Raw genomic sequence first — 27489 nt, 5'->3', positions numbered from 1 at the left:
CATTCACATGGATTTCTGTCTGGTCAGACCTCAACAGTTCATTGCTAAATCAGAATAAAAACATGTTAATTTATGTCCACCCACTAGGCTGGAGTGCCCTGACTCCAGGGATGGAGGAGCTGAGGTCTGCCCACAGTTTGTTTACCTTGTCTAAGTTTCTTGGAGCCAAGTCCTGCACTTTGCACAGGAGGACATTCAGAACACCTCATTCCATGAATTCTCTTACCATTTTCTCTGCAGAAGGAAAGAAAAACACCTTCACTAGCAGCACACCTGTCTCAGTGCCAGCAGCACAGCCCAGAGCAGCCCTGCCCCAGGCACTGCCCCTGTCCCTGGCACAGGGGGCACTTCAGGGCCTGGACATCACTCCACAATGTTCATTTATATATTCAAGGTCATTAAAACTCGCTTCTGCCACACACAGCAATACATTATATCCATCTTTTTTAAATCTTTGCTTCTCTCTGGGAGAGCTCTGTGCTTTAAAATCTGCAATGCCTTTTTTTTCCCTCCTTCCTACCATGGGAAAAGATTTCCAGCAGCCATTAGCTACAGCCATTTTCACATCTCATTTTAACAAGCTATAAAAGCAGAACAACATGCCAATTACATGAAATAAATAAAATGAGTGGGTACAAGATGGCTAAGAAAACCTCTTGCACTGCATATATTTGCTAGAGAATGTATTAGGGTTTCACTAATGCATTTATAATCCTGCAGAACAGTCTGGCACATCTGCATCTTCAGTACAACAGAACGGCAAAGATGATAGAATCCTCAGAGAATTTCTATTTGAAATAATTTTAGATCTGTTTTATGTATACCAAGGAAGCTGCCAGTCAATCTGATCTTCAAACACGCTGAACTCCACAGAGGGAATTCTAGTAAACTGCAGAATGTTCACCTAAATGCATTTATTTCAACAACATGAAAACTAGTATCTGTGTTTGGCTAATGATATGTTGCACATTTGGAACTTTGTTAAATACCTTAATTGTGTAGCATAGACTAAGGCAGTTAATTTACACAAAAGGACACAGAGGTGAATTCTATGTCTACATCTTTGAACAAAATAAGTAAATTCACTGAACATATGGCTTATTAAATTTAATAGTTCCTCTCCAAGATGATTCTGATTGCCATGTTTTGAAAGATAGGATTTTAAAAAAAATTTCTTTTGGATATTTGCCGTTAAGCAGATATGCCATCTGTCTCTCCAAATGAAAAGAAACTCAAGACTTTGATTACTATTTTCCTAACCAAGATTTAGGGTAATGTATTTCTAGTACACTGATTAACTAGATCTGACATCACATCTTGGACCTGTTTATTATTCTTTTTCAAAGAACCACTGACATACGTGCCCACATGTACTACATGATGTGTGATGAGAGAAGCATAAGGAAGCACCATCACCTCTCACATCATTCTCCAGCTCTGTTGGTGACACCTTATTATTCAAATAGGCATCTTGTATTTTCACTCAGGTTTTAAGGACACAGATGTCTAAAGCATAAAATAATGCTCCAAACTGGACCTGGAATTTCTGTGAGAAAATGCTCACACTAAAAAAAGAGAAAATAAAAAGGAAGCCACTTGCAAATTTCATTGTAAAAATCTATTGCAAAGAGGATGCTTGACTGAGCAGGTCACACAAATTCTGTATATCAAGGGAAAAAGTCAAAGTCTGACAGTATGCCAAACTCTTGTAATTTGCATATTTTATACTTCAGATCCTCAGAAGCCCAGCTCATTTTTCCTGTCTAGTTATTTTCTAGGGAAATCTTTTTCGCCAGTAGCCTTCAAGCCCACACAAGTAGTAACTCACCTGTGTCTGAACAAAAACGATTCTTTCATTCCCACTGATAAATGTACAGATTGTGCATCTACTTCCTAAGTCACTGAGTATCTGTTTCAATCCCAGCATGAAGCGGGAGAGCAGCCAGGAGCAGCAATCAATGGACTAATGGTCCCTGCTCAGCCAGGGGAGCAGTGGGATAAGGCAGCACTGCTGCTGCAGGAGCAGCACATGGGGCACTCCTGCCTCCCAGCTCAGCACCACTGCCCACCGACATCACAGGGAGCCTCAGCTGTGCCTCTGGGGCAGATTGGGCACTTTAGAATAGAGCTGAACAAAAATAAACCAGATATATGGTGATGGGCATGGCAGAAATCCACAAGTGCTAAAACTACAAAAAAACAAAACAAAACAAAATCTAAAAAACCCCAAAACACCAAACCAAGTTTCAGCACCCAATTCCTACACATATTACCAATGTCCTATGATTTATTGTTAGAACACTTGCCTGCTGTACCAATCACAGTATTAATCAAAGCACTTCTGAATGAGAGCTGGACTTGTAACCCAATCCTTCCAAACCCAGCCCTGGCTCCAAACCCAACCTGTGTGGCACTGTCCCCCATGCCCCTGGCCACCACCCCTCTGCCACTCCCTTTTCTGGGCAGCAGAGACAAATTTGTTATACAAAGGTTGTAAAGACTGAACAGAAATGTTTTTAAAAACTGCATTTTAAGCTATGTTTTGTGTCCTGGGACAGCCCAGCCAAGGCAGAAGCTGCTGTAGCCCTCGGGCAGGCTGCCTGCTTTGTGCCAGAGGAGCTCTGGCTAACACTGGCACAATGTGCCAACAGCACAGGAACACTTTTTCACTTTTAGCTTTGCAAGAAGCACAAACAACAATAAGGCTGAAGCATTTTGTAATGCAGTTTAATTAAGTATGTAAATAATATATGACCCCATAAGGGCCAATGCAGAGTTGTGATACAGTTGGACAAATAGGAAAATGTGTGAGAACAAAAATTTGACAGGTAAGAGTTGCAAAAGAGGCAGCAAAGATGTCCAGAGAACGTGGCTGAAAGGATGATGTGTTATGCTAGGAGGAGAAGAGATCCTTGATTTGGGGGAGGAGGAGAAGACAGCAGAACACTGAGGAGGAGTGAGGTCAAACAGGGAAGGCACAGCTCCCCACTGACAGCAGGAGTGCTCAGAGCTCCTGAGACACCACCACAGGTGTGATCCAAGCAGGTGTTGGGAGGGCAGTTCAGGCACTGCCTGTTACAGCCCCATGGGAGACTACACCTGGGTGACCAACAATCCCTAGGTAACAAAATTACCATGAGATCATTTTTCTTCCAAATGTTTGATTCAGATTATGAAGCAGAACTCAAGCACTTGCTCAACAAACATGAATTTAGCTGTTTAAGCTAAGTTCATGTAAAATTAACTGTTTTAGCTACTGCTAAAGGAAAAGGGCTCTGCTACTGGAAAGGCTCTGTATTAGCAGCTCAGTAACAGCAGCTAAAACACATTTACCTAATGGGGTGGAGCTTTTATAGAAGCTCCTGTACAAAATTATCACAATTCACTTACTGGACTTTATGTTTCAATTAGAAAAAGTCAATAGAAGGAGTCTATAAAAAATATTGCCTCTGACATTTTAATGCCCCAGACTTCTGAAACTCTTTAAAAGATGAGTCAGTATTTTCAGACCATCAGGACACAGAACAAACTGCTTCAGGTTTGCAGCCATTTCCCAGACTGGTGAATGCTTTATTTGGCACAAATAAATGGAGTAGGGACCCCACTCTGGTACACTGAGCACTGCTAGAGCTGTGCAGGCTTATTCCAGGTTCCATCAGATACAACCATCAGATTTTTTGTAGCATTGCCATAAATTCACAGTTTCTATGCAGGCAAACCAGAACTTTCCTTCATTATTATTGATCAATCATAATAATGAAGTTGTTCTCTAATTATTTCTCAAAATCCTTTTTGAAATACCATTAGTATTGTTTCACTAAAGCTTACATGGACTTGCAGAACCAAGATTTTAGCATCTAATTCTTGAAGAATTCCTTTGAATGTTGAGATTTACTAAACTTTATTACAACCTATCGTGTTTCCAACACAAGCATCATAACAGCTCACAGAGTTGTGGAATTTAGCCTTTCACAAATAAGTGAAATAGATCTTGGAAAATTAGATAGACTGTAATAAAGATTATAAATTGGATTACAGTGCATCTTTGTTTTGGGGGTATAAACACAGATTATCTGTGAATCTGATTTCAGAATCTCCAGTACACTCTCCTTTCCTGCTGCTGGCTTCTACTGCCACTGATCTGTTAGAACAGGTTCCACTATGTTTATATTCTAATGCAAAAAACATTAACTAACCAAATGATAAATGCATTCACAACTGCATTTAAAACATGAATGAATCATATACATACTCATGTATGAAATCTGAAACAGAAATTATCATAGTGTTTTGGTCCAGCATTTCTTTTAGATACATATATCTAGTTGCTCTGAAAATCTGTTGGGCTTTTAATAAATAGCATTATTTTTCACAGTTATAGAGTCAAGTCTGTTAGAATTCCTGTCAGAAATGCACAACTTTGGTTCATACTGGTGTATGTATGTTAGCTGATTACTTTCAGCTTTAAGCATCATTTTGTGTTTGTGTTTTTAGGGGAATCAGAGGAAGGCAGAACCATCCCCCTGCTCAGCCTGCAGTGCCCAGGAGGGCCTGAGAGGCACCAAAGGCTTCTGAACAGCCCCTGCACCACTCCTGGGTACTTCATGTCCCAGATTCCCTCTGCAAATACAATACAATAGCTGATCAAATGAGCTTTTGGAGCTCAGACCAGTTTTCTTTTCATGCTCACTCTGACACAACCCAGCTTTCTAACAAGTGTACATGTTACAGTTCTGTCTGTTGGTTTATAACCAGCTTCTGACAGTGTCTTCAGCTCTGTGTCTACATTAATTCCAAATTCACTGTCTTCCTTCTCTTCTCTCCCCTTGTGCAAGTTTGTACATCTTTATAATACCTTCTGATTAATTTATCACATAGTAAAGATTTTAAAAAATCATTATCCTTTTGATCTAAAAATCCTTATATTTCATCTTTAATATGTTCTTTTGAGAGGTTCTTTCTGGAGAACTTGCCACATATGTTCTACTCCTCTGAGACATAACAACGAAACTCAAGAAATACTTCAAATCACATTTAAAATGGTTTGAAAAGATTTTGTTTGCAGGAAAAAAAAACAACATTTCTTTCAAGCTAAGAAAAAAATGAGAGTATATTGCAGTACATATGGCACAAGAAGACTAACAAAAAGGAAATATATGAAACCAATATTTGAAAGAGTTATCACTGCAGAAGTGATCTGAAACATTTTTAACATTTCATTACTTCATGAACTAGACTCAAATAATGGGTGACAAAAGTCAGGAAAAGAAAAATATTGACTTCTTCAGATATTTTTTCTAAGATTATCATTATTTCTGTAAAACAATCTGTTCCTCCATTTGTTTTAATCCATACAAAGAATTCATCAGATGTAGAGAAAGAGAATAACCCTCACTTTGCACATTAATACTGTAATATTCTGCTTTATAAAGAGTGCTTTTAAGCCATCACGTGTCAAACAAGACTAGGAGATTATCTGGAACCATATTAATGTCTTAAGCTCAAGGCACTATGTTACATTAGAAAAAATGTAGGAAAGTGGAATAAATTATCTTTCAGACAAAGACAGGAAAATGCCATAATATTTTTACCAGGATTGAAAATTATGGGGAAAAAAGATGGTGAAAAGTATCAGTTAAAAAAAAAAAAAAAAAGCTAGAAAAAACACTTTAATATAAAATATCAGGGAACTGACCAAAGCCAGAAGCAGCATAGTGATGCCTGCTCTACCTCCTTTACTCCTCACCAGCTAGAATTGTTTCTCTTTGTGATGCTGACTTTGAAGTCAGAATTCTGTTCAAATCCTCCCCCTCAGCTCCAGTCCTCAAGCTGAAGCACTGCAGTACTGGCTGTTGTGTTTTCTCAGGATCTTTAGTAAAACAGCTGGACTGATGATAATACAGAAAAAACTGATTATTAATGCCTGCCTGCTGTGCTTATAGGTCAGTCTCCCATTTATCACAGGCCTCTTTCTCTTTTTTTCCTTAAAACCCCCCCAAAAACCCCACATAATTGTAATCACACTAGACTGTCTTCATCTGTCCTGCTACCTAGAAAAGTAAAATGTAATTAATTAATTCAAACCACACAAAAAATAAAAAATAAGTGAAAACATATGAGAAATTCTGCTTTAAATTAATAGAAACCTTCATTTGGAAAGATTAGATGGCACTCTGTCACCAACAAGAGCTGATACTGGGCTCCATTATATACAGAGTGTCCTTATTCCTGTGAAAGGACATTTATAGTCCACAAATAGAGAGTCTTCAGGGGACAGGACAGGGAGTCCTGATTGAGACAGAGGACATGCTTGGAGCATGATTCAATCCCAAAATTTAGGACTAAACTGAATATGCATACCCATCTTCAAATACTCTAAGGGAAGTCAAATTATAGGTTAAGAAATAAAGTATCTGAAAGAATTAAATCTGGCTAAGTATCACAACAGAAGTGGTCTTGAAATATGCAGTAATTATCCAGAAAATTAGAACTGGCAAATGAATATAGATGATTGAGACTCAAGGAGTCTTTGAGAAGCTGTCCAGGGATATATTGACAGGACTGGGCACATAAGGATTATTATTTCACTATTTAATACTGAAAATGTAGAGAACTCTGTGAAAGAAGAAAATGAACTGATTTACATACATTATTAGCTTCAGAAATACAGCTTGGAAAGTTTGCTGTACTAAAAGAGGCTTTAAAGTGAACACCAGCATTTATATACAGATCAGCTCTCAGAACTTTTCCTCTGAGTTGCTCTGGGTTGCTTTAGAAGAGCTGCACACCCAGCAGACATGGTGAGCAGGGTTGGTTTGCAGGGCAGATTCCTGCTTCCCTCACAGATGTGGTGTTCCACTGCCTGCCCCAAACGTGGAACCTCCTTGGACTCTTTCCTTTACTCCTCTGGCCAGAGTCCAAACCTGGACCTAATCCTCCCCACCCCAAACTTTCTGTGCACTGAACAAAACTCCTCAGAAACAACTTTTTAACATGAGAGTCAGTGATGGCCTGTTTCACTGAGCAAAAGAACTTTAAATAGGAAATAAAAAAGAAGCACTACAAAAGACAAACTCCAGTCAGTTAAGCAATTACAGCCATTCCCTTGTTTTGTCCTTATCCACACTGTGGAATATAGCTTGAGGGCATAGCATTATGTGGGAGATATAAATAGCACACGCCTCCTTAAAATAATTCCCCTCTTAAAGAAAACTGGAAAGAAGAGTAACTTCACTGTAATTCATCTCATTTCAAGTTTACTAAATATAAGTGTTCTGTGGAAAACTGATAAACCTATTTATCTAGTGCCACTCAAGTTAAAGAACAAAATAAATTCCCCCAGGAATCACTATTACTCATTCTTACAACTCAGCATCTGAGGAAACAGAAGCTATATATTTTCACTCTTGAAAGCTAATTTGATGTTAGGAAAAGTCCCTTAACCATTTGTGTGAAAAAATCCAACTGCTGCCTTTCAATATTTCTGAATGACAGTCATGGCTCCGAGCAAACAAATGATGCTCACATATTGTGCCTTGCCTACAGGCATGTTCTGTTCTGGAATGACATTATGCCTTTTTACAAGATGGTACCTCAGTTTCAATAGGGCAAACATGGCAAGGAAGTTTTGGTTTCCTGGGCTCCTTGGACTTTCAGGCAAATACAATTTCACCCACTCAGTGATCATCTTCTCCCTATCAGCAACGTGCTACTGAAAAGCCTGAATGACTTGAACAGTCAGCAATTCCTGAGATATTTATAACTTCAGAAACCACAAAAGTCATCCTTCCTACTGAATAGCTGCTCAGCTGCAAGATCTGACCCGAAGAGATGCTATTTGAGGGTCCTCAATAATACTAGCATGCTTCTTAATAAAATGAAGACTAAAAAACTACCAAAGCATCTTCTTCCATCTCAGCCTATAGGGAATCAAGCTTGATAAGTTCATAGTTTTATTTCATTTACCTAGATTGCTGCATTACATATTTGTGAACCCAAAGAAAATATCAAAGGACAGAAGGCATACATATGAGTTCATATTGCATCGAAATACAGTCTTATGTGCTCTTTGATGAATTGTGCTTGTGATACATTCCAGCACTCAGATATGTTTCTTAAGAGTTGTGTAAATCTCTCTTTCAGACCTGAGCACAGATGGACCATCACTGTACAAGCACAGACTAATGAACAAACAGTACATACAAGCCTCAGGATCTTACACGTGTTCAAAATTAGGGCAGGTGCCTCCAGGAATACACTAGCAACTTATTTTGTAGTAGCTACCCCTTCTGGGACTTTATTCACAGATAAAACTGCCTCTTCCTCTGACACCTGTGCTGTTCTGCTGCACAGTACTAAGCATCCAGAAACTTGTGGTTATTTTCATGCTAAGAAATGAGTTTGTACACCACTACAGTGTAAGTGGTGCTGATGAAATGTAAGAAACCCAAATGGACACCAAGAAAACAGCCCCAGTTGGGACAGCACTGCATTTTTCCAACTACTGTTTCAATCTACACATAGTTCTTTTGCCAGTTTTCTCCATAAGGCCACTTTTTTTGTCATTTCTTTACACAACTAAAAGCAGTGGTACCATATAGAAGCCTTGCCTCTTCCAAAAGTCAGAAGGTTTAGCTCAAGAACGTGGAAGATCACAGCAATCACACCCCCTGGTGACAAAAGGACATAATGGGGTCATTTATTTAGGCTGGGAAAAACATTTAAAGCTACTTCTTCACATAAATCTGTTACATGGACAGGATTCCTACTGCAAGCTGAAAAATCAGGGAGTTAGCTTTAAGAACAATGATAACAAGCCTTTGAGAGCAGGTAACTTTAGGAAAAGACAAATTCTTTAAGGTACTTCCATCTCCTCAGTATCATCACATCTTTCTTTTATGGCTTTAGCCTAATCTGATGTTCTTTAACCATGAGACAGACAAAATATAAATTGAAAAAACAATCCTCTACTTTTACCAGAGATCCTGTTTCTTGTTCACAGATGGTTAAGATTTCAGCATGGTCTCTGTGGTGCTACTAACAGCTTTTGAGGTGTTGAAGAACTTTGATGAGAGGTCTGTGAGCCAAAGACTAAACAGGCAAGTGGACAAACAGCTGCTCATGAGAAATCTCTCACTTGATTTGAGAGGCAGAACTTCAGCCTTCCTGAATCATTGCCAATCATCCCCTGAGCTTCTTACAGGAAGAGTGTAGAGAAGAGAGTCAGCGATTTCAAATGCTACAGAGAGGCTGAATAAATAGATAGAAGTACTTCCCTTATCACTGCCAAGGAAGGAGAGTGTCATAGAACTTGTAAAAGCCTAAATTAAGCAGAAAGTTGTCTTTAACCTGTGTGAAATACAAGGAAATTAAAAGCAAAGAAAAAAGTTATTTTTCAGGTTGCTTCTATAGTTTCTAACAGAAGCCATTTAATTCTGGTCTGTAAAAGTCACCAAAAAAAATTATGGATAAAAACCACCCAAAAAAAACTCCCTAAACACCACCAACAACAAAATCTGGCTTATTAATTAGATTTTTCTCTCCTTTGAGCTAAGGAATGGAACTTAGGAAGCATCTTTTATAACTTGCTATTTGAGAACTAAGTGAAAAAATTTTATAAAAGAGAGTGAAAAATGAATAATCTCTTTTGAAACTCATTAGTTAGGGGATAATTTAGTTTTCAAAAAGCTCTGTTTATTCTAATATGCACATAATAAAACCTTTGGCACTAACAGAGCTAAGGCACCATTTCCTATCCATTTTCCATCTGAAGAGGAATTCTATCCTACCTGAGCAGAACGTTACACTTCAACATCACATTAGCAATCAATTCAAAGCCATTGCCTTCGACAAGCTGACAGATTCCCTGAAAAGAACAGCGTGCACAGCGTAAACACAAAGCACATCCCAGGAAATATTTAGAAAATGTAATGACACTTCAACAGCCAGCTACACATCACTTTACTCATGTGACAGTCACTGCACCACCTGAGCTGACTGGCCAGGCTCAGGCTGAGCTTTATAAATGAAGTATTGACTAGAAAAAACAGTGTGTACCTTGACGTAATTATGCACTAATTGGTGAAGTATGCAAGTCTTTGTAATGAAGGAGATTATTAATAGTGGGATGACATACATGAGGAAAGGTGCCAGTCTCTGGTGTGACAAATTTAGAGGAAGCTTTTGGTAAAATTTCTGATTTTGAAAGGTGAGACAAAATAAATTCAGAGTATGGATTCCTGTGCTTCAGTTACAAGGGAAATGTAAAATATATAGGTTTTGTTTCACCTTAATAAATTTAGTTAAACACCCAGTACAGACAAACCAGCAAACCTTCCTGCAAAGGTTTTTATCATTCATCAGCCACACACAATGCATTTAGCACCAAGCTGGATTGACTTTATCAGACACACATCTCTTTTATAGAAAAGAATAAAAAGGCATTATTCTAACTCAGTTATGGTTTGAACAAAGGCACTGCTGCTTGCTTACCTGGGTGACCTATATCATCTAAGTTTTCTTTTATAAAACTAATAACTGACAAACTGAATAATGTGCTGTAATGGAGTTCCTGTTAAACATAGTTTAATCATTTCTCTCTAGTAGATGGAAAGGCTCATGATTAAATAATAATTGAAAAATCTTGTGGTTATTTTGAGAGGTTTTTTAAAAGCTCTCCATGTTGTGACCTTCACACAGTGATGTAGATACAGCTGCAGGCAAAAGCTCTTTCCTTAGAATTCAGGAAAAAGGAAGATCCCAGCTAGCCTCAGCAGTTTATGAACCCAGCTGCTGCAGTATTTTCCTGATAGCCTTAATTAATCAGCCCATATTTCTGTTTTCCTCAGTTTCCTGGCTAAATATCGGACTTCAATTCCTCAGTCTCAATTTCTGATTGCCTTAATCCATTCAATTATGAGGGTGGAATTCACATTATCCAAAAAAAACACACCAGGAAGAGAGAGAGACTACAAACAGGATACAGCTCCAGCAGTGTCTCGTACGGGATATGGACAAAAAGCCCAATGATGCTGTGCCAGAGCAGGGCACAGAATGTGGGACTGCAATCACCTCAGAGACAATGGAAAATTATAAATGTCCTGAAGCCCTGGCTGATATGAATGGGGGAACAACATGTATGGACATTCATGGTGTAACACCTCACCCCACCATATACAAGAGGATTTCTTTTCGTTTGGTTTGGGATTTTTGTGGGCTTGTGTTGGATTTTCTGCTTGTTTATTTTAGCATTCCATCCATTCCTCCTGTAATCATGAGTGCTAGAAACACCTGTATCTCTGAGAGGATGAAACCAAAGATCCTGGTACACATCTCTCAGGTCAGCACTGATCTGAATGGAAAATCTAACAGCTGCCCAAAGGCTGAATGTCAGCTATGAGAAACTGAATGTCAAGATGGCATTTGGGCTTACCCTTTTAGGCCACCAAAGCAGAGCTGTCTTGCCACATCTCCATCCTTAATCTCTGGAATATCACCAAGCACTCTGTACCAGATAGTATTTATTAAGCTCTTTCAATATATACCAGACAGTGTAGCAGTAATTCATCACATCATCCTGCCAACCTACACTACAGTCTTGCTGGGTTATATTAAAATTGCAACAAATGTTTAAGCTTTTTAATACTGTCATTTCATATTCCTGTCTTACACAAGGTTTTAACTTTACCAGTACTACATATCCATTTTTTGTCCTTAACCCCATCATCTACACTCCCTCTGCACTGAATACATAAGCCATTTACCTGGACCAAATTGAGTTTATGTGTAGTTAAGTCTTTAAAAGTCATCCCTGCTAGTCAATTCCCTCATTAGGAAACTACTTCCTATCAGAAGTGCCCTCAGGTTTTGAGAGCACATCAAAATTGGATCCACTTAAGCAACCGAGCTTTGATACTGAGCTTAATGACTTTCTAAATGTGTCATTTCCAAAGTACTTTACAAGCCTTCCTGAAGAAGAGCTGAAGTCTGCCCATGCAGGAGCTCACCTCCCCAGCTCTCCTCCCCAGGAATACACATCTAGATGTGTAGATGAAGTCTGCCCATGCAGGAGCTCACCTCCCCAGCTCTCCTCCCCAGGAGCCCCGGTGATGTATGACGTATGCAATGCCATTTTCTGAGTCTATGACATTTCATTTAAATCCCATCATTTCCTTGGGACCATCTGGCCACTTTCTCTACAAACAGATCTCACAACTGTGTCAGCTCTTCCTCTCTCCTCTTTCAGATTGGTTCCTCCTGGTGTTCCCAAGCTACCTGGGAGAGAAACAGGCACAACATTCCCAGACAGCTCTCCCTGCAGAAACCAGCACTCCCCTATGACATACAGAGCAAGTCTGCATCTTCCCTGCTGCTCCTTGTACCCAAAATACCAATATTCTATCCCAAAAGTATGAGGGTAAATAATATTTCACACACACACACAGCTGAAGATGCAGATCTGCTCCAACTGCATTACCACTCTTTAAACATCCCCTTTTAACAAGGTGAAAGTGAGTATTTCTTGGTGGGGAAATTTAGGAAGTGAGCTTAATCTCACACTTGTTTAAGCCAAACAGAATTCTGGGATCAACAACATAAAAAGGCTCCTACTTTCTACTCCCTTACAACTTAGAGACATTAGCATGGATACAACAAACCAAAATAGTCTCAAGAGTAGAACCACAGTGTTGCTATAATCTTTCCTGCAAATTATGAAGTGTGAAATAGAAAGCTGAAAAAAAAAAAAAAAAAAAGGAAATATTGATAACAACATGTCAAAATTACACCAGTAAAAGTAAGAAAACAAACTCCTTGGCTGTCATCTGTCTGGTGCCTTTCTGAAGCTCCTTGGATGTAATAACAGCTTTTCTTTTCTATTGTACTTCTAGGTTTGCTTTTTAACATCCCATGAATAGATCAGATTATACTGTTCATAAAATTTTGAAACAATGATAAACTGTGAGGTCAGTTTGAATTATGGGGTGGGGTTATGTATTGATTTTAAGATTTACATATGCATTTGGGAAGTCATTATAGGAAATCACTACTGAAAACTTCATAGCAGGGAAAAAAAGAAAGAAAAATATAATTTATTTAATTTTTCATAAGATTCAACCAAAACTACAAAAGAAATACAGGTTTTCATATTTTACTTTATAAATTTTCCAACTTTATTTTCTTTATTTATGGCACTCTTTTGCTTAGTAAGTAATATGCACACAAGGTATTGTTTGATATTCAACTTTTAATTACTTCAGTAAAAAACAACACTAAAGCAACATGGCAAAAAATATTAAAAGTCATTTTCTTGTCACCAGTGTGTCTAAAATAGCAAACACAGATGGATATTGAACCTGACACTATCAGTGCAGCTTCCTACAGCACCCTTCCACCTGACTGCAATTGTCACACCTGATGCTGGAGTCAGTGAGGAACAGAATATTTTCTCCAGGAAGAAAAGGTGAAGTGAAGAAAGGGAGACCCTGCCAGGACTCCACAGGTTCATTACAAAAAAGCCCCAATTTCCCACACCTCCCAAGCTGGGTATCAACACAGAAATGGTTCTTAGGAGAAAATTATTTGCTTCTCATAGGCAGTATGTACAAAGAGCTGCCTCAACCACAGTGTTTTGTGGTGTATTTCTTTAAAATGTGCCCAGATTACCACAGCACGACCTTGAACTCTCCCTTGTTCTGCTGAAGTTTGGGATTGCTTTATTCCTCCCCATTCATTCTTGTCTGGCTGTTCAGTTCAGAATTTCAGCTACTAAGATAAAAGCATGCCTTGATAATATTTTTTTTTTGGTCTGACATTATTTTAATAACATGGCTTCAGTCCTGGAAATTCTCTTCCTCCCCAAAACACTCTTTTTTCCCTTTTCTGAAACACAAACTTAAAACAGAAAGATCTCAAGTGTGTGCTATTATAATATTATAATATCAGAACATAAATCTCATGATAAACATTTTATGTTATGTCCCATTCTACCAGTGACATTATCTATCCATTATATACAATAAAGGTACCAGCAGAAAAAGTGTCAAGGGAACAATCTTCTGCCAAAAAAAAGAGTCTCCAACACCATTTCTAAATTTTCTCTTTCACAACAGGAAAATTTCCAGGATCTAGAGACACAGTAAACTGAAAATTCTCCTTTTGGGTTCACTTTGAGCCAATGAGTTCATTTCAGCACTCAAACCAAGATCTGCCTGAGTTTACATCCTACTTTTTCTTCTCCTTTCCTCTACCAAAAATTATATTTTCTCTGTTATTGGTCAGGTTTTCACTCCCATCTGCCTTATGTCACTTGAATTTCACTGCTTTCCTAACAGCTTGTAAGTGGTCATTCAAGAAGAGTGAAGCCAGGAAAAGAGAACATTGCAGATCTTTTGCAAAAAGATTCTGTACATAAATGCTCCTTAATTATGATCATTTTGTTTTCATGGATTTTTAAACTGAAAGTTACTTTATTTTACAGTGTTTTGTACTTTTTAGAAGAACATAATTTTCAGTTCAACATAAAAAAACCCAACAACACCCCCCAAAAAAACCCCAACAAAAAACCCCCAAACAACAACAACAAAAAAGAAACAAACAAAAAAACCCAGAAGAAATCAATCCTGAAAGAGTAGCTGCTTCAAAGTCACTACCTAAACATGACCAGCCCCTACAGCCCCTAAGCTTTACTCTGGAAATAGAAATACTGTAGGCTTAGAAAAGCACATGGCAACTGATGAAAAAATTCCTTTTGAGAAGTTTATCATGATGTTTTGAAATAAATAGATACAAGATTTAATCAAAATAAAAATAAACATTCAGGAATAGCACTGCATCCCCTATTTGAATCCCCACAGGTGATTCCCTCTCCAAAGCTGGCACATTACATCAGAGGTGATCTGTATTTCTAACTGGCCTTTTACATTTGTATGCATAAAAGAAATTAATTTACTTAAATCTCACAACCCAGCACACCACGTTGAGTAACAATCTGATGACAGATTTATGTTACAGACTCAGAACTGATCTGCCTAAAGAAGATGGCCATATCTAGACAGCAGCAAAAACTACAAGATACAAGTAAGAATTTAGAGCCTAATCGGACTTCTGGAAATAGAAATGTTTTTAAAATATCAGTAAGGTATTTTGTAAGGAAGAATTTCTGTTTACTAAGTAAAACATGGAACTTAATGAATTTCCATTATTTCAATTTCTCTATAAGCAGTGCAAGCCTGCTAATATTTCAAGGTTCACAGCATTCTGGTTTATGATAAAATTAAATCATACTAAATCTACAGGTGCAGAAAATGGTCACAAGCTTTGTGAATGGATTTGAATGGGAGCAATTTTTAGAAATTAAGCTTCCTCTGTGCTACTTGGAGATGACAAAATGACAAAGTAGATTTATTGATATAAAGAAAATTGTGAGAGGTACGGTTTGTTTGTTTGGGTTTTTTTTTAAGTTTAAATTGTGATAGCATCTCAATATTCTAAAAAAATAATAATCTTTTAGAGGTGAACTATTCCTTCATAACACTTGAGCTGTATCAGGGAAAATGCTTTAACAGTACTCTCAATAAATTCAGAGCTGTAAGCATCATGAGCTCCCTCTAACATTGCTAGGCATAAATGGGTAAAGTCTCAAACCAAGTAACGTCCTGCTTTATGCTGGTATCCTGCAAATATGAAACCATATCAGAGTACAAATTTCTCTTGAAATATAGATTCTTGTTCCTTCCTCTCAAGATGAACACCTAGCAGGTTATTGATCTGCTTCTGAAGGACACAGTGTTTATTATGTAGGAAACCACTGCTGGGCACAAGTGTGAGAAATTAATGATGGTTTTGTAAGTGTCCACACTGTGGTGCTGAACCAGTGGGGCAACTGTCAATCTATATGATAATGTATCCCAAAACTTCATAAAATCAGTGATGTGAAGAAGCATTGATTTTTGAGCTAACCAGGATTTGTGAGAGAGCAAGGCTAAAAAGTTTACTCAACTTAGCACCTCTGTGTACACAACAGTTGCTTCGTACCGTGATGTTTTTTTTAAAAACAACCAAACACAAAGAAACTCTTCTCACAGAAACCCAAAATGAATTCCACACACTGGTTTATTACTTGCTTGCTGCTTGATCATGTTGTTCGTTCTCCTATTAATATCATTGTTAGAAACATGAAAAATGGATTCACTGCACTGTATTTCCAATTACATAATAATTCACTTATTATGGGGAGGAAAATGAAAAACAAGTGAACAGACTCATTCTTTTATCAGTCTGTGACAGTGTGTATAAAAGTGGCTTCTGAGATTATTTTTTCTTAGACAAAAGGTGTGACACACTGCTGCCACTGAAATGGAGACAACCACCTGAATTCCTGCTACAGCACTGAAGCCAAATCATTCCATAATGCCAGAATTCTATTAGTCAGGGGTTTTTTTTGAGATCATGCTCAGAAGCCTTAACAAAATTGTACTAAAATCAATGGAAGCTGTCATATATTCTGCGAATGGTATTATTAAAAGGAAAAATCAATTAACCAGTCACTGATTCTTTTTAAAACATGGGCTTCCTTGTACAAACCATTATTAATAAATGCACATTCCCTCCTTAGTTTTGATGAAGAAATGTATCCTGTTATGCCTATGGAGAGGATATATTACTTGAAGATTCAATTTAAATCAACAAAAAAAGACTGCCGTTACAAACAAAATCAATTGCACTTTGCTGAACTTCTTTCTATCAACATATAAACTGTAATTTTGCCCTGTTTGCTTTGACAAGCAGTTTCTTGTGTTTGCAGAGCCTGGCACACCCGCTTTGCTGAAACCAAGACAATTGTCAGTGAGTACAGGGAGGAGCCCAAAAGAAACACCTACAAAAATCCTCTCCTGAGAGGCACCCAACAGGTATCAAACAGCATTTTATCCCAATATACCCAGCAGAGAGCTGGTGTCAGCTGCTGGAATAGTTGCTCTGAGGGTTGATGATGTTAGGGAGGCTCCTCTTCACCTCCTCAGAATGACAAGATCCAAACACCTTTGTTTCTATTTTAAATAAGTTTAGTTTGCACTTTCATCACCATATAGGATGGAGGACAAATTCATGCAAATCCTTTTTTACTATTTTCCACCTTGAGTTCTGTTCAAATCCATTTGAGCCCAGAAAATTCCCCAGGTAAGAACTTCAGAGTGACCCATACAAAGAGCCTGAATTTGGTTATGTGCACCTGAGAGGACAGTGCTGAACACAGGACACTCAGACACTGCCAGGCTGTTTGGTCACAAGTGATTGCTGCTGTACCCAAAGTCTCATTTCTGTGACTTCAAACTATGCTAAACACAAGTAGTCTGCCTCAACCCGGTGCAGAGATTTGCTTTCCAAAAGCCACCCAATAAAAAAGCAAAATAATTGTTTTTACAATTTCAAAACCACAGAAAAAAATACATAAAATTAAATCTGATTGTTATGAATTAGCATCATTGTTACAGCTGCTAGCACATTGTGGATTATTAATATTACTTCATGCTGTGTAGAAAAATCACATACAAAAACTATTTCTCTTTGGAAATTTCTTTCTGCTTCTCATCATTAAGTTTAATTTAAGATTCTCGAAGCACAAACTTCTGTGACAGATTATGGCATGGAAAGAAAATTGCAAGATCAAACATAATATCGATCATATGATGCACATATAATAGTTTCCTGATAGTGATGCTAAAAAAACCCCAAAACACACTAAAAACCAGCTTTAATCAAACTGAGAAAGTGCAAACTTCACCTTTGAAAGCAGACTGGTGCATTTTTAAGTATGCTCACGCTCTCACACGTGTAGGTTAGGAATATACTGAAGGAAAAGGCCTACCATTTTCCTCATCTGACTTATTCTCGTTGTCGGAGTCGGTGAGCGTGAGAGCCGAGTTCTCGCGGCTCGACAGGCCAGAGCTTCTCCTGGATTTGATGCCTCTGCCCCAGAGCCTGATGGCGTGCTCCGGGGACATCCCTCCCTCCGTGTCCGAGTCGGCGTCCGAGCCCGTGCTCAGGGAATAGCCCTGGTGCAGAATCCCGATGTCCGAGCAGTACCCGCTCCGGTGGGGAGAGGGCTCGCAGATCCCCAGCTCTGCAAGGGTGAAGTTTGTTCCTAGAAGGACAAGAAGAAAAGAAATTAAAATGAAGTCATTTAAAAAGCTAGGGGATTTATTTTCAGCTTGCAAATATCAGATATTTTAAAATTTTGCTCAGTTCTGCTGTATACCAATGAATTACTTACAGAAATCTCTGGTGCACTGGTCAAGCAAGACTTAGCCTTGAAAATATTGACTGTATCTAAAATGGATGAAATGCATAAAACAAAGGTAGGAAAGGTCTCTAAATTTTAGGCTCCTCTTTTGGCCCCAAATAATTAATCACTTAGGTGTGTGATTAACATAAATCTCATGACAACTGCTAATGACATGACCTGTTTTAGTGTGTATGTAACCTCATATTTGTAGGGCAGAACACGAGCTTTGAAGTTATGCAACTGATTACTCAAAAAGAGAATTTTTTTTAAAATGGAGCTCATTTTCACATACACAAGTCTTTCACAGGGATTATGAAAGAATGCAAATCCATCAGTGAGGTAACATGGAACTTTGTCACCAATTATATATTTACATTTAGTGAAACTGGTAATTTAATATCTGCTAAAGAAACTAAGACAGACATTACATTGAAACTATTTTCTTTTTCCCCCATATTCCAGAAGAAAGCACAAATCGATACCAAAATCAGGAGGTCATTTGGTTTAAAGGCAAAACTTCCTGAGACAATGTCAAAACACGTGACCTTTAGCAGTTAATAACGACTCAGTGGACAAAATCTTATACATTTTTAAAGAACCCAGAGTCCCCCAGGGTTCTCAGAAAGTCCAGAGTTGCTGCCTAATTTCTGCTTATGTACTTGTTTCCTACAGTAATGAACAGGGCAGTAAAAATATAAAGGGAAATATTCACTGGTCTCTAAGGCTTTCAAAGATTTTGAAAAGCAAAGTAATTTGAGCTCCATTACACTGGGCTAAAAACAAAAACCAGACTCAAGTTGCTGGCAATATAACTGCCAATTATTTAACTAATTTCTTAATTCACAGGGAAACCAGATCTGTGGTCTGTGTTTCTAAATCAGTAGTTTTATTTCATCCAAAATCTGTTTATATTTTCTCCTCTTCCTCTAGATATTTGTCAGAATGAAGCTAAACAATGGAAGTTCACACACTTAATAAAACACACAAATAATCATCTTCTATTAATAAAGAATGTAACTGGATTTTCTTTTTTTAAGTACTAGAACTTCTTCCTCACATTAGCCAGGAAAGTTTATAGAGTTTTAAATCTATCTGACCCCTCCCTGTATCAGCTCTCCCCAGTCCCATATCTAACTACCAAAGCACATTTTAGATAAGGGGTGTGTGCACACATGTAAAGTGCAAAACTGGGCCCAGTTTGAATTTATTCCTGAAGCTCATCAGTTAAAGGAAGGGATTAGATTTCTTCTGGAAGCCTGAGCTATGTCCCCAGCCAGCAATGCCTGGGCTCGTGTGTGGCTCCATCACCCTGAGCTCCAGAGCCTCGCAGCGAGAGCGTGGCCACGGTGAAGAATTCTCAGCAGACAATTCCTTCTCAAGGAATGGAGCATTTCGTGGCAATGTGTGAAAAGGATATAAAAAGGCTGACATTAAAAAAGCAGGCTTGCTTTCATCAACACCAAATTAATGCGAACCCTTCTAGTTAGGAGCGTATTTTACCTGCCTTCTAATATTTAATGTAGTAATCAGAAATTCAGTGGTTTAGTCAAAATCAGGGAACTCAACAGTCCTAAAAATGAGCTTCTCAAGGGCACTTCAGTCTAGAGATTTTTTGGCTTTTTTTTTTTTTTTTTTTTGTAATTAGAGTTCTAACATGAGAGATAAAGCTACTTTTAAGGAAAATGTAAACTTTAATCATGTGCAATTTCAGTAGAAGACATTTAACAAAAACAGTTTGATTGATTAGTTTTGCTTCAGCCATATTAGTAAACTAACCTTAGACTTACTAATAAAAAGGTCAAAATCAAACCAAAATGAATATAAAAAATGGACTGAACTGAATCATAGTAGCTCACTCCAGAGTACGTAATGACATTAGACACATGTTAAAATTACTAAACTCATCATGAAAATGAAGTTTTTCAAATTTTTTTGTTTGCTGGTGACATGTCTACAAATACACACAAATTATGACTATTTTAGTGTAATTAAGCTGTTGTACATACTCAGTAAAACATGTTGATGATATTTTGTGGATTTTAACAGCCCTTACAAGCCCAGATGATTTTCACTTTGATTAGCATCCTGTTCTTACTTTGTCTGAGGAAAATGGTATAGGCATTGACTGAAACACATTATTCACAAAATTCATTCACCCATTTGAGTTTTATTATCTGGGAACTTGGCATTTTCCAGTAACTGACCAAATTTTTAAAAATTGAGAAGTGGATCATATCAAGAGCACAAATGGAATCAGCCCCTGAACCTCTGGGAAAGGATTTTCTATGCTGCCTCTCAGAAATCCCTTTGTAGTCTTATGACCTTATGGTAGACATGAAATATTCTAGAAATTTCCCTGTCTAGTAAAGACATGTTCTTTGCTGGTAGATTTTAAATTAGTTTTATATACTAACTTTTGGCATTTGCTTCTGCAAAATACTATTTGAGACTTTTCTGTAAGGCAGCATGTAATGGCAGAATAACTTGTCCTTGGATAATAATTTTTTTAACATTTACATACATACATATACAAAAGAGGTTTATCAGATATGCATTTTTACATCCAAAAATATAGAAAGGTATCTCTATAATTCCTGATACCTTCATAGCCCTTAATTTACTGTAAAATCTGAGGAAAGGAAGATGGAAACACTACAGTAATATTCTCTAGATCTTTTCTTTTTCTGGACCCTGTTCTCCTACATGCCTTGTTTTCCTAAAATGAAACTGCCCAGATGTCCTGAATGACATATGAGCTGCTTGCACTAACATAGTTTTCTCTCATTTACTCAGCCATTATTGCACATTAAGGTGCTAATGCCATCAGTAGACCACCCTTGTACATTCACACAGAGGATAAATAAAATCTGGATGCACAGAAATAATTTGTCCAGTAATTCACAGAATAAGCTGAGTTGGAAGGGGATCATCGAGTCCAGCTTCTGACCCTGCACAGGACAGCCCAACCATCACACCCTGTGCCTCAAAGCATTATCCAAACACCTCTGTCAGGCTGGTGCTGTCACCTCTTCCCTGGGGATCCTGTTCCTGTGCTCAACCATCCCCTGGGTGAAGAATTTTTTTTCTAATATCCAACCTAAATTTCCCCTGACACAACTTCAGGCCATTCCCTCGGGTCCTGTCACTGGTCACCACAGAGAAGAGATCAGTGTCTGCCTCTCCTCTTTCCCTCACAAGAAAGGGGACCTTGTGTACTCTGCTGTATGTGGAATGTATCTCCTCATTCTCCTCGAGTGTCCTCAGCAGCTCCTCACATGGCTTCCCCTCAAAGCCCTTCCCCATCCTGGCTGTCCTCCTTTGGGCACCCTACACTTTGCAGATGAAGTACAGTGTCACAAAAGATGAAAAAGTACCTGAGTCACTCCATATCCACCCAGCTCACCAGAATACCCCATGTGGAATCCTGATGACAAAGTTCAGCATGGACAACTCAGCCCTCCTTGCCTCAGTGCCAGCACAAACTACAGCACTTATGGACTGGAAATTCAGAGAAACACAGGCACACCTGGCCTGGGGTTAATGTTTAGTGTCTCCCTCAAGGAGTGTCATCCTTACAGCCCTAAGTGATATTGGGATCTGAGGCACAGCAAGACCTCCCAGGGATCAGTGAAGGCAGCAGGCAGCAGTCCCAGTGTGCCGTGCCCTGGCCACTCACACTGCCCTGCTGTGTGCCCCCAGACAGAGCCAAACTGCACTGCCAGCACCAGCAGGCAGGCAAGGGTGCCTTCTGACACTGTGACACAGCACCTGGGGCTTGCAGGGAGCTGAGAGCAGCTCAGCTGCCCCTCCCTGAAATGTCACTCCCAAAGCAGGACTGAAATGTGCAGAGAATCCATTCTTGCACACTTTAAGGTTTTTTTCAGATTCTGTAGCATCTACTACCTTGCTGGTGACACCAAGAGAAAAGAGACAGATAAAATCACATCCTTATTGGTGGAAAAAAAAGAAACTTCTTTCCCTTGAAGAACACAGCACCCAAAACAGAAAGTCACAAGGTTTTTGCTTTTTCACGTGAAACAGAGCTTAGTCCATCCTCAGTCCCTTCATCCCCTCCTGCAGAAACCACTAGATGATTTTCATTAAAGGAAGGCAGCTAAACCCAGCTGCTCCCTTAAGGTGTACATAATCCCTCATACAAAAACAGATCAGCAGTATGCTAGTTTAGCAGTGTAATATAATGTTATGTACTTGATCATCATTGCCCATAATCTACATGCTGTGAATAGTCTCTCAATAGAATAGATGTTTTCCTTTAAATGAGGACATTACTTCTATTATCTCTTTATGCACTTCCTTGTACAGAAATTTACTGTTTCAGTTATTTAGGATATAAACACTTACTAACAGTGTGTTGAATTCAATGATGTACTACTGTACTCATTATCACTGCAAAGCCTAGAAAGCATCACCATTTTAGCAAGGGTCACTTTCACCTAACTCCTAGGCAGAGGTCTCATTTGGGTGATCACAAACTGCATAAATTTCCCTTCTGAAGATTAATCTAATCCAGCTGTTGATCACTACAAGATGCCTCAGAGGAAGACCTCTGAAACCAGTAATGCACAAATAAGATAAATGTGCCTTCAACACAACATCGAGTTCAAGACTGGGTTAAGTCTAAAATCAAAAGGATAAATATCACTCACAGTCTTTGCTACTACAGTCAATTACAGAAAGTAAGAATAACAAAAATATATCTAAGACATTCTATCCTTTCTTGAGTTTTTGTTCAGGGCTTTAATGATTTTGCTGGCAAGAGTACCACAATTTAGGTCCAACTCTAGAAGAGGTTTCTCTTTTTAAAAATCTCTGATGCACACTTAATTTTGCTCAACTCTTTATAAATTCAGTCTGCTTTGGTCCCTTCTGCAGCAAACTGACTAGAAGCAGCAAACAGAAATGTTTGTGCATGTTGCCATGTGTGGTTTGAATGTAAAGTTCATTTTCTAGCTTCTCCCAACGACAGATGAATTCTTTAATAGTCTTTTATAATCTGCCTTGCTCCTTTTCTGATGCTGAGATGCCCATGCTGGGCTGCTTTTGGCTGGGATGGAGTTGATTCTCTTCAATGCAGCTGGTATGGGGCTGTGAGGGCCCAGCTATTGCTGAGCAGCTCTTACAGTCAGGTCCTTTCTCACTCTATCCCCCCAGCTTTATTTCTGGCATCACCTTATGGTAATCAACTTGATTTTGATGATATGCTGGCTAAGAGAAAAGCATACATTTATGGCTTTCTCCTCAAGTGCTGCTGTTGATTAAAGACAAAATCAGATTTGAGAAGACAGGAGGATGGAGCTAGACATCAAACATGACTATTTATTATCTACCCCACACAGCCCACATTGAAATGCAACTCTTCAGGCTTTACTTTCTTAGCCAATCTGTCCAACTTTTCCAAGCTCTGAGGAATGGTAAGAGGAGAACAGCTCCATTTATTATAAAGGCATGTGTTATTCCTACCGACTGTCCATTCTCAAACCTGAAGGAGACAGATGTATGCAATTCTGTAAGCAATTGCTCTTCCCTCCTCTGTGCTTCTCCCTTCTGTGCTCTCCCTGGGGGCTCTCCTCCTTCTCCTCCTCCTCCTCCTCCTTGCTGATTAAGTGCCAGCAGAAAGAAAATTCCAGGCTGAGCCTCCCCTGTTATTCTCTGTCTGGCAGCAGAAGGCTGGGAAAGCCCTGCTCAGAGCTGACCTTGTGGGCAGGCAGCAGCTCTGGGCACACCTGAGAGCTTCCAGCACCTCTGCTCACAGCCTCAGGAAATCTGTATTCCAGCAGAGATGCACAGACAGAGGGGAAACATTCCCAGACTTGGAATCTCCCATTCAAAGCATGGAGATGTTTAACCACCACAGAGATTTTCTCCAGCATCCATCTTAGAACCAGCCAGACATTTCCTGCCCAGTTTCTAAACAAACCAACCCCAAGACACTAAAATTCAGTTACTTTTTCCTTTACAAGCAGCAGAGAAAGAACAGATTGTGAAGTCTCATGGCAAATCATGAAGTTCTTGTAAACTCCCCAGGTCTGGTCCAAAGGCTATCAAAGTAACAGTGGGTTTTGGGTTTTTTGGTTGGATTTCTTGTTTGTTTATTTGTGTTTTCATAATATAATTTTATGAAAAAGTGTTATAGTGCATATTTTCTATTTCCCAAAATGGATCAAACTGTGCAATAATTTTGTTAAATGCCTGTTTCCTTGTAAGAGATAGTGAATTTCTAAATAAATCACAGAAACACACACAAAAAAAAGGAGTATCTGTGTACTTAAAGTGATAGCTTAAAGAACACAGAAAGAATTATTTTCAATTTGCTTTTTTATGTTTAGCAACCTGCTCAACATCTGATACTCTCTCCTGTCACACAAGCATAGTATTTTCCTATGAAGGAATAACAACTGCAGCTCCATGGACAATGCAAACCTGGAAGAGTAGTCAGTTTTAAAGAAAATATAAGGAAAGAATGAAGTGCAACCCCAATAGAGGAGAGCTACCATTTAGTATCTGTATTGACTATGCATGTTTGCAATGCACACTTAGGCTCATTTGGCACAAAGCAGTTCAATAATTACTCCTTGGTCCCACAGAATTTAAAGTCAGTTTTCACCAGTAAAAAAATGTCATTTTCATTCTAGTCTAGCTCAGAAGATTTAGGTCTCCTGTTGTTAAGTATTTTCAATTATGTCAGAAAAGGACAGTGAGTTCTCCTTGCTTTCCAGCTGACTCTCTCTCTCTATATATACACACACACATGTATAAAGTACTTTTTTGATAAAATCACTGTATGGCTGTTTATCTTCACTGATGCACTAAACTGAGTTCAATTATTAAGAAAAAGCTCTACAAAAATCTGTAGTAAACACCAGTGGATAAATGAGCTGTTGATACTTTGCTGAATTAATGAAAAGCCTTTTTCTTATTTTTATACTCTTAAATCAAGATTTAAAAAGTGACAAAAAAAATAAACTGCTCTTCATGATTTGATAAATAAATCGTGCTCTCAAGGAACAGCAGAAGTCACTGGTAATAAGCTTTCATACTTCCCTAACTGTTTAATTGGGAGCTCTCAAAAAACCTGAATCAGCTGTCAACATAGACAAAACCTTAATTGTTTCTCTATACCTTGCTTCACGAGCTAGGAACATGGATACTCTGTATTTTATGATGGTCCCCAAGCACACATAAAGATTTTTGAGCACCAGCAGCTGTCAACTCTTTAGTCACAAGGTGCTTTGTCACAGTAAATACCATGTCACTTAGAAATAATGGTAATGTAAATTTTAGCCTGTACAGTAGAATAAAAAGTTTAAACCATTATTTGGCTGAGAACTTGTGTTTATATTCTGGATGATGTTGCTCCTAACAAGTTTTAGAAATGATGGAGATGCCAGCCTTTAACTCTGCATTTCTAATCTTACTAGGAGCACCATCAACAGACCAATATGAATTACTTTGAGGACTAAGAAAAGAATTCACTAAAATGTAGAGGTTCCCAAAAAAATCAAAGATTTTAAACTGAGAACTGCATCAACTGGAAAAGTCACACAAAAAATCCACATAAACTTCATGCCAGACTTGGAGAATAATGAAATTAAAATCATTTGAGCATCTAATTTTGGAGTAAAAGATAAATATCTTATAATCAGGTATCAAGTGAAGCAGATTAAGCTCTTTGAAAAGTTTACCTACCAACAACCCTACCAACAGGTAGGAAGTTTACCTAACAACATTTTCTTTTATTCACCTTCAATATATGAGATCAGGAAACATCTATATTTATTTCACAATTATAAACTGCTTTCAGCTTTTCACTTTTAATGCTAGGTAAATAATTAGTTATTTTCATCACCCAGTCAGTTGTGGTAATCTGAATGCATCAGTTGGCAGCAATGCAGATGACTGCAGATCCTGAACTTGGCTACAGATGAAATCCACACTCTGAACACAGGATTTCTTTCATTCTGTTGGTGACTGTTGTTTGCACACTGCACACACAGCTGCAGGCAGGCACACACAGTGATCTGCCTTGCTGGCACACCCAGCCTTTGCAGGGCTCCAGAGCAGCACTGCAGAGCCAGCAGCTGCACTGCTGGAGCTCACTGCTCGTGCCAGGCAGCTGAGGATCTGTGGAGGAGAAACTCCACCTCGTCCCCTGCACGTCCTTTCCTTCCCTACCTTCTGGTGTTTTCCACACACTCACAATACACTGCTATTTGATTTTGTTTTCCTGGTCCCTGTGTACCCAGGATTTCAGCCTGTTGCACTGAGGTGCTTGCAGGAATGGGCTGTTCCAAGGCGCTCCTCCTACCTCCACAACACCCCTCTGTTAATGTAAACTGCTTCTCTATTTCATCTACCCTTCTCTCTGTTCCAGTGGTTCACAATTTCAGTAGCAGTGTTTTAATTTAGACTATTTTTCCCTTCTTCAACAAACAGAGAAGATTTGTGTTAAGTGCCAATAAACAGGTTATAGATTCTGCTTATTCCAACTTTCTGCTGTTTGAAACTACATCTTTGTTCTATAAAACTCCATTGGAACAAGAGGGCCAGTTGTTGCACTTCTGTTGTCCCTTCCCTCTCACTTTTATCTCAGATTTGAAGGACTGCCAGCACTGACTTTATTGGTTAATAATACAGGGACATGCAAGTGTGCCAAAGAGTGAGTCAAGCCCCTACCATCACTTTGCATTAAGTTTAACAAGTGGCAGTGTGCGATGCCCTGAAGAGAAATAATCAAGATATCTCAATTAGAACAACAATTTTGTCAAATAATCTTTTGTGTATGGGAAAATGTTGACCCTGGTTTTCACAAACTGACTTTAAAAAGAACTATTTTCCCCCGCTAGATCAAATATTCTACACAAGAACCAGTTGTAATGAAAAGAATACTGCACTTGTCTGTCACTTAGTTCTGCATCAAAAAAATTTCAGCCTACCCCCAAAATCTTTATGAGACATTATTTTTAAGAGATAATACAGTAAAAGAGTACAAAATCAGACCAAAATTCAGTCAGTTTGAAAGAGAGTTACTGTGCAGGCTGTGTTATCTGACTATTTTTAACACACACGTCATCTCAATTGCTAAGTGCCTTTACTTGCTTCATAAGTGCCTTGCAGATCAGGTGAAATGATAAATTCACATCTCACTGATAAAGGTCAAGTATGCCTAGGCATCATACGATTACATTATT

The 27489-nt window shown here is 38.5% G+C and overlaps 1 protein-coding gene across 10 annotated transcripts in view; it reads right to left on the bottom strand.

Annotated features, from left to right (window-relative positions):
- Positions 1-27489, bottom strand: part of TENM2 (teneurin transmembrane protein 2) — a 478752-nt gene that overhangs the window by 424933 nt on the left and 26330 nt on the right. For all 10 annotated transcript variants that reach the window (XM_033517641.1, XM_033517643.1, XM_033517644.1 and 7 more), the window contains exon 2: positions 17864-18139. In XM_033517641.1, the coding sequence (XP_033373532.1) occupies positions 17864-18139 (276 nt within the window). The remainder of the gene's footprint in view (positions 1-17863; positions 18140-27489) is intronic.

This window comes from Parus major, chromosome 13, assembly GCF_001522545.3.
Source record: "Parus major isolate Abel chromosome 13, Parus_major1.1, whole genome shotgun sequence".
Lineage (NCBI taxonomy): Eukaryota > Metazoa > Chordata > Aves > Passeriformes > Paridae > Parus > Parus major.
Note: the sequence above shows the minus strand (reverse complement) of the source record. Positions and strands in the feature narration are given on the sequence as shown.